A 16,382-nucleotide genomic window follows, 5' to 3' on the forward strand; every position below is an offset into this window, starting at 1 on the left:
GCTTAGAATTTCGTCTCTTTACTTACATTGAACGGGTAAGTCCAAGGAGGCGTCCATGTCATTCCGCCGTATTGATAAACTATAATAGCAGAGAGGGACAAAAAGGACTAGCCTACCAACTTGTTTCCACAACACGTTTTCATTCAGAACACGTGAACCAGCTGCAACGGACAAGGAGATCAGTAAGTTCATAACGGCTACAGTACTTGCAACACACATTTGGAAAGGCGAGGCGCTAGAGAGCACTATTCGTTTGAATGCAAAATACAATTTCACCACTAGATGGGGGTAAATACTACTTATTGTCCCTTTAACTTAATAAGTCAGGTTAATGTAACATAAAAATATATGTTGATTTGACATCATTTTATACAGTGTGGTCTCCAGCCCGGTTTTAGCTGGTGTAGCAGGCTGGATATAAAGGGGTTTTGTCCACTTTTTGGCTGATCAGGATGAAAGACCAGCTGACCCACCAGCTTAAACCAGCTTGCAGACTGGAAGCTTGGCAACACTGGTTGGGTGGTCTTAGCTAGGTTAAGATGGAAGTGCACTCTAAGGATGTGTTAATTTTTTACAATTATTATTTGTGTTATGCCTTTAACACATTATGTGTAATTTTACCACATTATGTGTCATTTTGTGTTAATTTTTTTGCTAAAGTTGTGTTAAAAGTAACACAAAATGTGTTGTTTCAATAATCAATACACAGATATGTATTCTGGGACAATGCATTTAGTGTGTTGTCCCTAAACTAACACTGATGTGTTGTTTTTAACACATCCGTTCTAAGAGTGTAGCTGGTTTAAGCTGGTCTTCCAGGATGACCAGCCAAAAAGTGACCAATACTGTAAAATTATATCAAATCAATATATATTTGAATGTTACTTTAACTTGAAAAATAAAGTTAAAGAATTTCAACTTGTTTTTAGTGACCAAAACCAGCCTGCTACACCAGCTTAACCAGCTAAGAGGGCGTCAGTGGTTCATGTGGGTTGTCTACAACCAGAAGGTTGGTGGTTCTTGAGCAAGACATCTAACCCCAGCTGCTCCCGACGGGCTGGATGGCGCCTTGCATGACTGACACTGCTGTCAGTGTATGAATGGGTGAGTGAATGTGAGGCAACTTGTAAAGCGCTTCGGATGGCCATGGGTTTGTTAAAAGCGCTATATAAATGCAGTCCATTTACTATTTAAAATTTGGGTGACCAGCTAAAAACAGCTTAGGCTGGTTTTAGCTGGTATTCTCAGTAGGAAAGCTTTACCAGCCATTGCTTAACCAATTATGTTATGAAATTTGTTGATATCTTGCCCTCTTTACACAGAAATGAAAAACTGGATCTTTGCTGGATTGAAGCTATAAACATTTGGGGCTTAGAAGAAGCTTAACCTACAAAAATGTTGGCTAATATTACAACAGAATATCAGAAATCACATCTCCCTACTGAAAAATCCAGCTAAGACCAGCTTGGTTTAAGCTGGTTAGCAAGCTGGTCTAGCTGTGTTTGGTCCCTTTTTAATCTGGTGTAGCTGGACTTAGGTCAGACTGGAAAACCAGCAGACCCACCAGCTTTATCAGGAAGAACCATCTTAAGAATCTCTTCAGTGATCAAAGCCAGAAGATAGTTGAATATTTTGGAGGTTTTATCCTTTTTAAAATGTTAATTTCTCATCTGAAATGGACGATGAAGTGAATCAAAAGCCATAATCTTTGTATCTAATCTTTGGAAGCAGAACATAAGACAGCAGTGGGTTGGGAAATCCCATTCATTTCAGGGAATCGGTTCATTCACTGTTCGTTTAATGAATCAAGTCAAAAAAGACAATTCACATTTAACGTATTCCTATGTGTTAGTTTGATGCTGTCACGATAACTCCGTTTGTTTTCTAGTTTATTCTATTTTCATGAGCTCTCCTTACAGTCCTGTATGCAAACGCTTTGTGATTCGGTTAAAAAAAGTCGTTCAAACGAACCGATTCGCCAGAATGAATCATTTGCGAATCGGACACCAGCGAGAAGAGAAGTTGCATGAGCGCAAGATGAGGCAGTAAAAGTTTGTCATTGAAGACAGACAGTTCACTTCACGATAACATTTGTTTTTTTCTTAATATTAATTCAGTGATTTGAAGTGAGGATACCTCGATTGACTCCTTGTTTGTTTGGATTAGATTTGAACCGTTCTTTTAAATCAATTGAATGGCAACAACACTTGTATTGATTAAATGAATGCATCACCCATAAAGATTATATGTGTTGTTCATGACAGTTTCGGACAATGTGTACCTGATTTCCAAGCGCGTCTGTTTCTCCCGCCGCTCGAGACAAACTCCCTGACATGCACGCGCGCGGTCTCCTGCCAAACCGTTAAAACTACCGGCATCTGGTGCTTTACATCTCACTCGATCGCTTATTTCACAGAGCAGGACGGCGGATGCATCAGATGCGATGGACACACGGATGGGAAGCGCGTTGCTTTTGACGCTTTTCACCACTTTTTGCCGTTTAGTCAACTCGACATACGGAACGTGGAGTTATCACGCCAGTCATGGGAATAATGTGGACGGGCGATCCTCTCAACCTCATATTATTTTTATAATGGTGGATGACCAGGGATTTCGGGACGTGGGCTATCACGGGTCAGAGATTAAGACCCCGACACTGGACAAACTGGCAGCAGCGGGAGTCAAACTGGAAAACTATTACGTGCAGCCGCTGTGCAGTCCGTCCAGGAGCCAGCTGATGACCGGCAGGTGGGTTTATAGGACTCCTAACCAAAAGTATCTTGACACTTTACAATCTCATTGCATTCAGTTCCTCTCTAGTTGTGTCAGAATAAACCATGTACATTTATGCATTTAGTGGACGCTTTTATCCAAGCGAACATCCCTGTGTTTACATGGAATCGAACCCTTGACATTTGTGTTGCTAACCCAGTGAACTACCAACTGAGCTAGTACAAGTATAGTTCGTCATATAAATTGAAATAGCATTCATTGCTAGGGCATTTGTGTTATATAGTTGTGTTGTAGCTCAGTTTGCAACGCAAAGGTCATGGGTTCGATTCCCGGTGAACACACATGCTGATGTATAGCTTGAATGCACTGTAAGTCACTTTGCATAATGTACTCTTAATTTGTGGTAGACCGATATGTGTTATTTTGATTGCCTTTGCCGATATTAAGAAAGCAATTTGGCCGATATAAGGTTGATTTAAAAAAAAATATAACATACAAACAATTAGTGAAACTAAATAAACATATATTTTGTATATTTATGCAATATTTAATTAATACAAATGATGATATAACCATTGTAATGAGGTTAAATAATAACTGCTTGTAGATTAAGATAACATATATAATTAATGACAAAAACAGTATTTAATTCCTTAATATTAAGAAATAAATTGCATTAAGTTACTTTACTGTATTAGTTTGTTCGACCCAGTCGGCGTGTTGGACAGGGCTTCTGTGGGAGTGATTTAGCCCGCCATTGACGAGTCAAATAAGAGAAAACATTTGCATGTTCCTGATGAGTTTTTATGGTTTTCTGTAACACCGCGATTATCCACTAGATGACGCTCTTATGGGCGTTTCACGTGGTACGCGGCAACTGGGAGGCGCCATTGAAGATAAAAAGATTGGCCATTACCCAATTTACAAAAAAAACTGAAGCAAAAAAATTATTTGTTAATTTTACCAGTCCTTCCAGTGTTTTTTTGTGATTGTTGCGGGCAAAAATCCTCGATTTTGCGGCATGTTTTCTTAAAAAATGCGATGGAATATGCAGGATATTTATGCAATTTATGCGATGGAATTGCGGGAATTTGCGAAAATTGCGGAACTTGCAAAAGCTGCAATGATGTTCACGTCACATAATCACGTCACTTCATAACGTTCCCATGGCAATAGAGGACACGGCTGCGCTTTTGGGAAGTAAATGCAACATTTTTCAACTTTCTGCTAATATATATGTGACTTTTTGCTACGAAAATGCGGAGATTATGAAATCATGCAAGCCCCGCATATTTTGTGCGCGGAAACATGTAAATAATGCAGCGAAAGTGCGTCGTATTTGGAAAAATGCAGCCCCGCATAAATATGCGGACTTTGGCTGATTAAGATATATATTGCGCGATCGCACAATCGCGTTTTTCTGGAGGGACTGTTTTACACTCCGCAAATGTTTCGATAATTGTTCTAAATCTGATTTCTAACAAAATTCCTTTACAAAAAAAGGCTGACGGGGAATGAGTTAAAAGCCAACCGATCTGTGAGTCCCTGCATGGGCTCGAGTGTATTTATCTTGGAACACAATGGTTATGCGCTAACTTGACTCAACCAGATCTATTGCCAAATGGAAAGAATTATCTGCCGATGACAATAATAGCCAAATGGACAAATATCAGCCTGTCGACTACTAATCTAAATGCAAATGTCTTTGTAAAATGCTTTGCTTGAAAAGTTGGATCAACTTAAGAAATTACTTCAATTGATTACACCTTAAGTTGTTTCAATTTAAATGTTTCACTTAAAGTATTTTTCACTTAATTATATAAGTTGAAACCACATTTTTTAGGTGTATTTTTTAACTTTTTACAGTGTAAAGCTTCCTTTTTTTGTAAGATTGGTTTAATATTTTGCTATACATCTCTGAATGAAACTAGTAAACAGTGAATAGACTCTGTTCTTGTGTGCATGCTCTCAACCCTCTGCACAGTAGTTGTGAAATGTTGAATGAAGACACCAGAGTTCCCAAACACATCTGGTGCACGCCTCAGGAAACAGGAACGGTTGCTGGTAGTTTTCAATGAATCAGCACCCCTCCCACATTCATTATAGTGCACATTCACTTACAATGATGTGTAGCACTAAATGGCACTTAAGTTTTCTGCAACAGGGATTTGGGGTGATAAATCACTCGTGGGACTATGTTGAGTGCTTTGCCAGGACATCCCATAGCTCTCAAAAACAGACAAAGAGATTTACAGCATCATGCATCTAATTGCTGTAAAATATCTTGGTCTTTTGTGCGCCACATACATGATGTGTTTATAGTTTGTCATGTTTTGCATTAATTGACCTTCTTCACTTAGTTATTTTTTCTGTTGCAAATAATCTGCTCAGGCGCAGATATGTAAGAAAAAATGCATATTCAACATTTAATCATCATATTTTCACCCTCTGAATTGCTCACTTCCGAAAGCTCTCGAAAAAGCACAAAAATGACATTACAGTGGCCTTGGACCTTTTGTGAGCTGCTAGGCAAACATTTAAAGCAGAAGAAACAGAAGTGTGAAATCTGATAAATGCGATCCAGACATTGGGCGTATTTGTAACAAGACAAAAGCTTTATGGATATGATGAATACTTGAATAATGCGTTTGGATCTGCTTTCAAAAACATCACATTTGCCCATATAAACAGCAAGCTCAGTTACTCCTGTCTGCGTTTTCCCTTTTAAGGTATTGACTACCCATCATATGGTAGGACTGAACTTCACATAAGTCTGTTAGATGTTCCTTCTCATATATTTTTAATTAAATTTTTAATTAAGACTCACGTTTTTTACGACTTTTCATTTCACTCTTCGTCTGTTTGGAACAGTCCAGCTGTAACCGAAAACCTACCAAGCAAAGCAAATCAGATAAAGAGTAATTAAATTTCCTTAAAAAAAATCTATATCATTTTGCCACCTGTCAACACCAGATAACACTGAATAAACCTGTGCCGTGTGCTATAGATTCCATGAGTAATGAACTAATGGATATCTTGTGAGGTCCCTTAAAGGGTCTATTTTATATTTCCCCCTTATAATTTTATCTTTTATTCGTTCCTGCAATGCTTCATTCATTGCCAGACTCAATGTGATCGGTCTCAACCATAAAGACATTGTGTAGCTTAGTTTCAACAGATGCTTATTTTGGAGTCAAGAGAAACTTACACTGTGTTTTCATAGTACATCAAAGCCTTTATTTCCTAAGAACTATGAAAATTACATTTGTCATGATGTGACCCTTTTAAGATGTGTAATTTAAGAAGCGTGTAATCTAAACAGCTATGAATGGCCGGACAAACAGATGAATGGACATCAGTTGTTGCTGTGACAAATTTACATTATAGACAGTATTTACATTATATAAACACTCAATTCATGCTTACTTAGTTGTAGTACTTTTACTATGGTGTGCTAGGAGAAAGTATTTCTACATCAAAACATGTTTAGTTTTATAATTAAGTTCCTTTAGCGCTGGACTTGGCTGTAAAACTGGTTTTATGTGTAAAACCCACTGGTAAGGTATTTAAAAGGAGCAAACCATTAAAAAACAAATGTTTCCCTTAGTTTCTTTCTTTGACCTTCTCTTTAATTATATGTTTTTATGCGTCTAATTTACATGCATTTGGCAGACAACTTTATCCAAAGCGACTTTTTTTGTTGCACTTACATTTTTAAAGGAATAGTCTACTCATTCTCAATATTAAAATATGTTATTACCCTAACTAAGAATTGTTGACACATCCCCCCATCATCTGTGTGCATGCACGTAAGCGCTGGAGCGCGCTGCGATGCTTCGATAGCATTTAGCTTAGCCCCATTCATTCAATGGCACCATTCAGAGACAAAGCCAGAAGCGACCAAACACATCAACGCTTTTCCCATCCAAGACGAGTAGCTATACGAGCAAGTTTGGTGGTACAAAATAAAACGTAGCGCTTTTCTAAGCGGATTTAAAAGAGGAACTATATTTTATGGCGTAATAGCACTTTTGGGAGTACTTCGACTCGGCGCAGGAACACCCTCCCTCTCCCATTATGAGAGGGAGAAGTGGAGCGGACTTTTCAGGCGAGTCGAAGTACTCCCAAAAGTGCTATTACGCCATAAAATGTAGCTCCTCTTTTAAATCCGCTTAGAAAAGCGCTACGTTTTATTTTGTACCACCAAACTTGCTCGTATAACTACTCGTCTTAAATAGGAAAAACGTTGATGTGTTTGGTCACTTCTAACTTTATCTCTAAATGGTACCATTGAATGAATGGGGCTAAGCTAAATGCTATCGAAGCGTCGCAGCGCGCTCCAGCGCTTACGTGCACGCACACAGATGATAGAGGGATGTATCAACAATTCGTAGTTAAGGTAATAACATATTTTAATATTACAAATGAGTAGACTATTCCTTTAAGTTTAATAAACTTGAATTTACAATTCATTTCAACATTATTGACTAGTAAGGAGTTGCTATAAATGATACAAATTAAGTTAAAAATTAGCTTAAATTAGCAAATTTATATTAATGCTTTCAACCGTAAACTGTAAAGTTTTCATGTGGTTTGACTTTTCGTTTACTTGACAAGGCCAGTTTGGGGTCCTAAAATTGTTTATTTTTGGAAACAACGCCTTATCGTCTCCATGTAAGCTACGTAAATGCGAATCTGTGATAACAATGACGTCATACGCTTGCATACGCGAGTATAACCAAAACAGCAATGGCAGCCTACAGGACTGTTTGTGCTGCTTAAGATATCAAGTTGATTAAGGCCCCATCCCATTTCTACCCCCTTAAAACTTTCACTTGGTTTTAAGTGCCCTTAACAGTAAAGTCCCCTTAACGAGGGAAGTGGGGGTTCAAATCTTTCCTTATGAAATGGATCACCACTAAATGGAAAGTAGCGTAGCGAACGTGCGCACCTACGTCACGTGCAGCCTGATTATTATTAATAGGATTGAACTCTCGATAAGCCTGGGTTATACGTGTTCATTTGAACGCCGGAACACACATCCTGAATATTGACAAACTTCCCAGATCAGATGTATATATGATGTACAGACTCTCTTGAAGCGGTCAGGAGTCGTCGTCAGATAGCTTTGTGATATATTTTTAAACATTTCAAAACTTCACAAACACAAAACTCGTGTTCAAACTAACATATTCCAACAATTTTCAAAATTTTAACATGCTTTTTGCGAAAATATAATTGTTATTTTCCAGCGGCGTCCGCCATCTTAGTCGAAAAGTTTGACTAGCTCGCTGGGCTCGCAAGGTATCCTGGGTAATTTCATCTCCCACTTGATGAACCATTTTAAGCCTACAGCATCGGTCCTGACTACATTTTGAGGATTGATTCTAAGGGAAAAATAGCACCCCGTCTTGCTCCCTAAAGTAATGGGACGCCCTGCATGCACACGCAAAAGCAAGGGTTACTTAGGGCAAAACTGTAGGGTAGGGGGAGGTATTGGGACGGGCCCTAAATTTTAAAGGGGACATTCCATGAAAATCAGACTTTTTCCATGTTTAAGTGCTATAATCGGGTCCCCAGTGCTTCTACCAACCCAGAAAACATGAAAAATAGCAACCCTGTAACTTTGTTTTGGTAAGGCTCTCTCTGCAAGCATGTGAATAAATAGGTCATGCGGATTTCGCTCCCCCCATGACGTAGGTAAGGGCTCCAATTATAATGATACCGCCCCTTCAACTGCGCTATCCAACCATGAGGCTACCTCGAGTGCGATAGACAGAGAGAAAGAATGACTGACAGCACGACGCGTTTGTATTCCATCAAACACAAACAGGAGCCTACAATCTTATAACTTGTAGTTTTAATAATATTTCTAAAGATTGAATTAACGTTCTAAAGGATTAACGTTACCTTAGTGCAAGAGAGACAGCGAGTGAGCGAACGAACGAGAGAGAGAGCAACGCGACGGTTCGCTTTCAAGTAAGTTATGTTGTTTAATATGTTTCTCTGAAGTTTATATGAATGAACACGAGGATTAATGCACTGCACGAGACAGAGTGAGTGAACAACGCGTATTCACTATCATACACAATAAGTTATGTTGTTTAATATGTTTCTCTGAAGTTTATATGAATGAACACGAGGATTAATGCACTGCACGAGACAGAGTGAGTGAACAACGCGTATTCACTATCATACACAATAAGTAAATATGTTGTTTAATGTTTCTCTGAAGTTTCAAATGAATGAGGAGTTACAAAATAGATGAGAGACTGACAGAAACGCGAATGTGTTCAATATGTGTGCACAATAAACTTAAACATGTCATTTGATCTGTTTCTCTAAAGTTTAAGCATTAAACGTGTTGTTTTATTACAGATTATTTAAATGTGCTCGTGTGGTTTGGTCAAAAAGCAAACTTCTGAGTGTTTGTGGACGTGTATTTTATTGTAACATGCTGAAACTCATTATGCCTGTTTAAAACAAGGGCAACATGAGACCTTAAGTCTTTATTTTTATTCCACAATGTTCCCCATCTACTGATAAACATGTATTTAGTATGCATAAAACAGATAATTGACTTTTTAAACTTGTTCATATTTATAATGCTTAACATCGCTCACAAACTTCTTTCGTGAGAGAATCTCCCTCGATGTTCTGTCAGCTCTACAGCGTGAGCGCTTGAGACTCCGCCCACCTGAGCAGCTCGTTTGGATTTAAAGGGATACACACAAAAACGGTGCATTTTTGCTCAGCCCCATAAATTGCCTATTTTAACATGCCACAATAAATTACCTATATGGTATTTTGAGCTAAAACTTCACATATGTACTCTGGGGACATCAAAGATTTATTTAATATCTTAAAAACGTCTTCTGGAATGTCCCCTTTAAGAGAAAACGCTTCCCTGCCAATGACGAGTATTTCCGGCTTTCCGCAATAGAGATGTTATCCACCAGGTGGCGCTGCTCCGCAACTTCTAAAACCTGGAAGCTGTATGTCCATGTAAGTTTTGAGGATTGCTCTGCATCTGATCTCTATCAAAAGTCCTCTTTACTGATGAAGGTAGGATGAAACAGATTTTTTGTTTGAAAGCAGATGGTCTGTTCTTTAATTTGATATTTGTATGTTTATATATTTTAAGAAGAAAATTTTCTTGAAGTTATTAAAATTTTGTGAAAATCATGAAAAATGCTGGTGCTGGCTGGCAACTTAAAAAAAAGTAATAAACTTACCTAATCTTCCATTTAAACAAAACTGCTCAATGCTTTCGTTATTGTTTGTATTTATCGCTCTGTGGAGAATTTGTATTTTCGTAGGTGTGTAGTGATTCTTTACAAAGTTACATCGCCATCTACTGGCATGGTATGCATAATACAGCGTTTAGTCATCTTCGCGGATAAACGCAGATTAGTCGTCTTCCGTGTTAATGCAGATCTTTTTGACAGTGTTGTATATGAAACTTTTCTTATGGCCTTAAGTGTTCTTCTTATCCATTCACTAGTTGAAGTGCAGAACTGATGTCATTTGAGTATGGATTGAGATAGATGATATTAACATCAGGTAGTCATATTATAAATCCATTTGGAGAATTCTTAGAAAGTTCTGACTCTTCAGATCAAGCTGTTTGTATCAGACAAAGGATGTCTTGAGATGAGTTTAGGGATGTAACTGAAAAAGAAAGACAGTGTAATGAAGTGCTGCTGAGAGAATGAGGAAACAAGTTTTAATGCTGTGTTCGGTCTGAATTTGATTAGTGTTACAGAGAAGCATGTCTCAATTATTTAAAACAGATGTGGGTGGGATGTTGGATCGAGAAGCAGAACATGGGTCAGCATGGCTTCCAGCAGAGACTGGTTAGGAATTGGTATCGCCCGGTGGCTTTGGTGGCTAAGAAACATGTTTGGATTGTGTAAGGTAGTGTTTTAGTTGAATTTGCTGTGTTAAAGGCAACACTGGAAGTAAGAGTCGTGGTGGGGCGGGTAGCGTGTATGCTGACAGTGCTATTGTCTAATGCAGGTTTGAAACCTGTCTGCGTCATGTCCCAATCTTATTTTCGCTGCTCTCTCTTCACTTGTCCTGTCATATAAAAGCATATTAAACCCATAAATTAAATAATAACACTGTGACTGGATAAAGGTTGAAGCAGTAAACCAACTTATCAAAAAAGGCCTATTAACAGATGGTATTTGGTTGACGTGACCTTTAAGACTCAATAGCGAATAAAGTTTTCTATTGCTTTCACTTTAGACTGGTTTACATTCTCATAAATTTTCCACAGGGTCACAGTGGATGTATTGTTTGTCATAATTTGCATTCATTTCTGGGAAGAATTTTCCAAATATATCCTAGTTGTATGAAGAAGCCATCCTTAAACATTTCAGTCCGGTTAATATTTGGCACAAGATCTTGTATAAATTATTAGACTATTAATGAGCTGTAATATCTATCTCTCTGAATTCAGACTTTATTTAAATGGGTTAGTAAAGCCAGAAATAAACGTATGTCATCATTTTTCGGGCTTACAGGTATACGGCTTTCATTCTGTTGTAGAAAACGATGATTTAGGCAAAATATTTATCACACAGCTTGTATAGATATTGAGGAAATGTTTGTTTTTGTGTCAGCTACTTCCTTAATGCATCTTTCATTCATAGCTTTGCTTGAAAGGAGTTAGCAAGCTGATTTTAGAGGGGTTTTGACCACTTTTTAGCTGGTCAAGAAAGTCCAGCTGGCCCACCAGCTCAAACCACTTCCATCTTAAACCAGCAAGCTGGCCAGACGTCCAGCCTGGTCAAGTTGGTTTTAGCTGGTGGGTCAGCTGGTCTTTCAGCCTGATCCGCTAAGACAAGCCAAAACGTGTCCAAAACCCATCTAAAATCAGCCTGCTAAACCAACTATCCAGCTTAACCAAGCTGAACAAACGTCCAGCCTGGTCAAGTTGGTTTTAGCTGTTGGATCAACTGGTCTTCCAGCCTGACCAGCTAAAACCAAAGCCAAAACCCATCTAAAACCAGCCTGCTAAACCAACTAACCAGCTTAACCAAGCTGAACAAACGTCCAGCCTGGTCAAGTTGGTTTTAGCTGGTGGATCAACTGGTCTTCCAGCCTGACCAGCTAAAACCAAAGCCAAAACCCATCTAAAATCAGCCTGCTAAACCAACTAACCAGCTTAACCAAGCTGAACAAACGTCCAGCCTGGTCAAGTTGGTTTTAGCTGGTGGATCAACTGGTCTTCCAGCCTGACCAGCTAAAACCAAAGCCAAAACCCATCTAAAACCAGCCTGCTAAACCAACTAACCAGCTTAACCAAGCTGGCCAAACGTCCAGCCTGGTCAAGTAGGGTGGCCATTCGTTCCAGTCCCCCGGACACGTCCCAAACATGTTTTCGGGTGCGTTCTCCGGAAGTCGCGTTGGTCGACCCCATACGTCATCAAGGTTCAATATTTCAGGTTCAATTTCAGAAAAGCAACCGTTACATTTCAAGATAAGAATGCAACTACAATGATTGTATGTCTTAAAAGAAATAAATCGTAATGTTCTAATGTATTTTAACTGAAATGTGAGAACCTCGATGACGTATGCGGTCGAGCAACGCGACTTCCGGAGAATGCACCGAAAACATGTTTGGGACGTGTCTGGCGGAACTGGCATGAATGGCCACCCTATGGTCAAGTTGGTTTTAGCTGGTGGATCAACTGGTCTTCCAGCCTGACCAGCTAAAACCAAAGCCAAAATCCATATAAAATCAGCCTGCTAAACCAACTAACCAGCTTAACCAAGCTGGCCAAATGTCCAGCCTGGACTAGCTGGTTTTAGTTGGTGGATCAACTGGTCTTCCAGACTGACCACCTAAGACCAAAGCCAAAACCCATCTAAAACCAGCCGGCTAAACCAGCTAAAACCAGCAGCCTGAAGCTCTGAAGTTTGGCCAGCTTGGCTAAGCTGGTTGGCTGGTCTTAGCTGGTTTAATCAGCTTCATCAGACCAGCTTGACCAGCAAAAAAGGGCCAAAACACATCTAAAAACAACCTGCTACACCAGCTAAACCAGGTTGGTTTTAGCAGTTTTTTCTATAGGGCAAGTTCAAGAGTTCATGTTCACTTTTATCAGTGCAGTTATCGCAACCACTACATTTGGATCCATAGAGGATTAAAGCTGTTTTAAATTAAAAAGATGTATGTGTCACTTTGACATTGATGAAATAATCTCTCCAGAATCTCCTTGAGAGAAAGCAGATCAGGAGATGTGAGTACCAGGTTACAGCAGGCACGCTTTACATCTTTATAATGCAGTGGCTTATTTGTGGAAAGTAAGTGGCATTCCCAGAACATCCCACAGTTAAACAGAGACATGAATAAACTTGATGTCTTCACATAGCTGGGTTATTTATTTATTTTTTGGGGGGAGTGATCATCAGGTGAATAAACGGTAAGCTTGTGTTAGTTGTGTTAATATTTCCATGTATATGAATGTGTGCCCTGTTTGCATGCACTAAATGTGCATGTTGTTCATATAGGAATGCTAACCTGTATGTATGTATGAGTGTGATAGTATGACTGATATGATTTCTCAACTGTATGTGGCTGCAAAACCCTTTCTGGAGGAACAAACACAAGTCTTATTTCTGCCTCTCTCCAGTGAAGGACAGTTTGTTTTGCTGTGCTCCCAAAAATGATATTTACTCGTTACTGCACCCCTTTACTAATTTTTCTCCCAAAAATACAGCCTTAGTATTCCAGTAGATGTAGTACAGAGCCTGGTCCAGTTGTGTCCTTGAGGTACTTTATTGATATAATAAAGAAATTGTCAACAGATTGAATCAACATTACATCATTAAACCCTATTTTACAAGGCATTATTTAATAACTGCTCATTTCCCAGACAAGAAATGTGACGTTTCCATGCTATTATTCTGAATCTCATCAATATTTTTATTCTCCAGATATCAAATCCACACCGGCCTTCAACACTCCATCATTCGACCCACCCAGGCGAACTGTCTACCTCTGGAGAACGTCACTCTTCCTCAGAAGCTGAAGAACGCTGGATACTCGACTCATATGGTTGGGAAATGGCACCTTGGTTTCTATAAGCGTGGCTGTATGCCCACCCAGCGGGGCTTTGACACCTTTTTTGGCTCTTTGTTGGGTAGCGGCGACTACTACACCCATTACAAATGTGATAGTCCGGGATTGTGCGGCTACGATCTTCACGAAGGCGAGGAGGCCGCTTGGGAGCAGGATCGCGGCGTCTATTCCACCATCATGTACACGCAGAAGGCCATAAACATCCTCGCGTCTCACGATCCCAGAAAACCCATCTTTCTTTACTTGGCCTTCCAGGCGGTACACTCTCCCTTGCAGGTTCCTGCTCGATACATCAGACGCTACAAGTCCATCCCGAACCTGCATCGCCGCAAATACGCGGCCATGGTCAGCTGTTTGGACGAGGCTGTACGCAATCTCACTCTTGCACTGAAACAATACGGCTATTATGACAACACGGTTATGGTTTATTCCTCGGATAACGGCGGACAGCCGATGGCAGGAGGGAACAACTGGCCATTAAGGGGGAGTAAAGGAACTTACTGGGAAGGTGGCATACGTGCAGTGGGTTTTGTTCATAGCCCCCTACTGGTCAAGAAGGGCACAACAAGCCGAGCTTTGATACACATCACCGACTGGTACCCGACACTGGTGATGCTTGGGGAAGGGATGCTGGATGAGGACCAGAATCTGGACGGTTACGATATCTGGGAAGCCATTAGCGAAGGCCGTCCATCCCCTCGGCAAGATATTCTTCACAACATAGACCCTATCTACATCAAAGCCAAGAACGGATCCTGGAAGGCCGGCTTCGGAATCTGGAACACGGCCGTCCAGGCGGCGCTCCGTGTGGGTGACTGGAAGCTGTTGACCGGCGTGCCAGGATATAGCGACTGGATCCCGCCGCAGACTTTCTCCACGGTGTTGCTCACCAAACGTTGGCACAAGGAGCGCGTAAGTTGGCAGCGAGGCAAGTCTATATGGCTTTTCAACATCACGGCCGATCCGTACGAGCGGGTGGACCTTTCTCAACGCTACCCACATGTGGTTAAAAAAATGCTATTCAGGCTTCTGCAGTACAACAAGACGGCCGTCCCCTGCCGCTACCCGGCGAAAGACTATCGCTCCAATCCTCAGTACAACGGGGGAGTGTGGGGGCCTTGGTACACGGACGACGATGAAGATGAGGAGGATAATCTGCTCTCGTACGATTTAGAAAAGAGTTGGAAAAAAGCTAAACAGAGAGGGAAGTTGAAGAAAAAAACCTGAGGTCAGTTTTGACACTCGCGTTAACTCGGGGATAAATGCATCTGTGAACTTTGTGAAAGTCATTTTCACTGATTTCCAGTATAGATTTACCTCTAATATCACACCAAGAGCAATTTAAAGGTGAAGGGTGACATTAAAGTACTTCATATATAATGTGCAGCGACAGCTGTAAGTAAACCATTCGTGGATTGACTACCCAAAGAGTGTAAACACTGTGACTATGGTGCTTTCAACATCGCTCTGATTGTTTGAGCAGTCTGATATATAAACATTCGACGCGGACCAATGGTGTAAGTTTGGGGGGAGATGATTAGTTTGTCCAAATTGTGGAAGACAGACGATTGTGGCACAGACATTTTACACCTTGACGCCTGTGCTCCACGTGTTTAGTAGGAAAACCACTTGAATTGCTTTAATAAGTGAAGTTGTCGGGTTATATGAGAGGATTAAATGAAATCAGACTTTGTTGATGGTGCTATATTCTTAGCAAACATTTGAAACGAGATAAAATTTTTATTATAAATTTATATTGTGAAAAGCAATTTAAAACCTCAACTACATATAAAAAGCATATACTGTATTTTTAGTGAAGTTGAATTCATTCATGATCTGTTTTGCTTATGTTTTGTCTGAAGTTTGTTGTGTCTGGTCTTTGTTTTGTCTGGTCTTGCTGGTTCACCTGGAAAGTAACTCCAATATACACGTTTCAGTCTCTATTTTTCGACATTTGCTGTCTGGTAAATTTCACATGGAGTTTTGTTATACAGAATCTGCTACTAATTACACGGACATGTATTCAATCTGAGTACACACACACTACGAGCTGACACTTTGCCTCTGTTGCAAAAGTTTGAAATGTTTTGATTTCTATTAAAAAGGAAATTGTTATAAAATGTTTCTTCAATGAGTTTTATAGTCTTATAAATCTGTATAATCTTCATTATAATGGAAAAATAATGAAATGGGTATAATTCATTTTCACACCCCAATCAGGTGTTTAATTGCACTGAAATCACAGTCTAAGGTCCATCCCAAATGGCGCACTTCATTTCGTGGATTTATAATGGCCGCCACCTATGGGTGTCCATTAAGTCCACAAGACCGTGAGACAAGGTTTTCCAAACTGGGGTTCATAAGTTGCTGAAAAAATAATCAATTACAATTAAATAATAAAATCTGAATACTAACAAAAATATAGATTTTATTTATTTATCGACCATTTCACAACATTACAATATATCGTAAAACGGAGAACTCATGCAAAATGGACATATACGTTTCATGTGCCAATAAAAATAAATGTTATTAAAGTTGAACACGCAAATGTGCTATT

At 39.7% G+C, this 16,382-nt stretch overlaps 1 protein-coding gene across 1 annotated transcript; it reads left to right on the plus strand.

Annotated features, from left to right (window-relative positions):
- The first annotated feature begins 1,983 nt into the window (after nucleotides 1-1,983).
- arsj (arylsulfatase family, member J) lies at nucleotides 1,984-15,629 on the plus strand. The gene is made up of 2 exons (XM_055216876.2): nucleotides 1,984-2,748; nucleotides 13,678-15,629. Exons 1-2 carry the CDS (start codon nucleotides 2,444-2,446, stop codon nucleotides 15,047-15,049), a joined length of 1,677 nt encoding a protein of 558 aa, XP_055072851.2. The 5' UTR covers nucleotides 1,984-2,443; the 3' UTR covers nucleotides 15,050-15,629.
- The last annotated feature ends 753 nt before the right edge of the window (nucleotides 15,630-16,382 follow it).

This window comes from Misgurnus anguillicaudatus, chromosome 21 (genome assembly GCF_027580225.2).
Source record: "Misgurnus anguillicaudatus chromosome 21, ASM2758022v2, whole genome shotgun sequence".
NCBI lineage: Eukaryota > Metazoa > Chordata > Actinopteri > Cypriniformes > Cobitidae > Misgurnus > Misgurnus anguillicaudatus.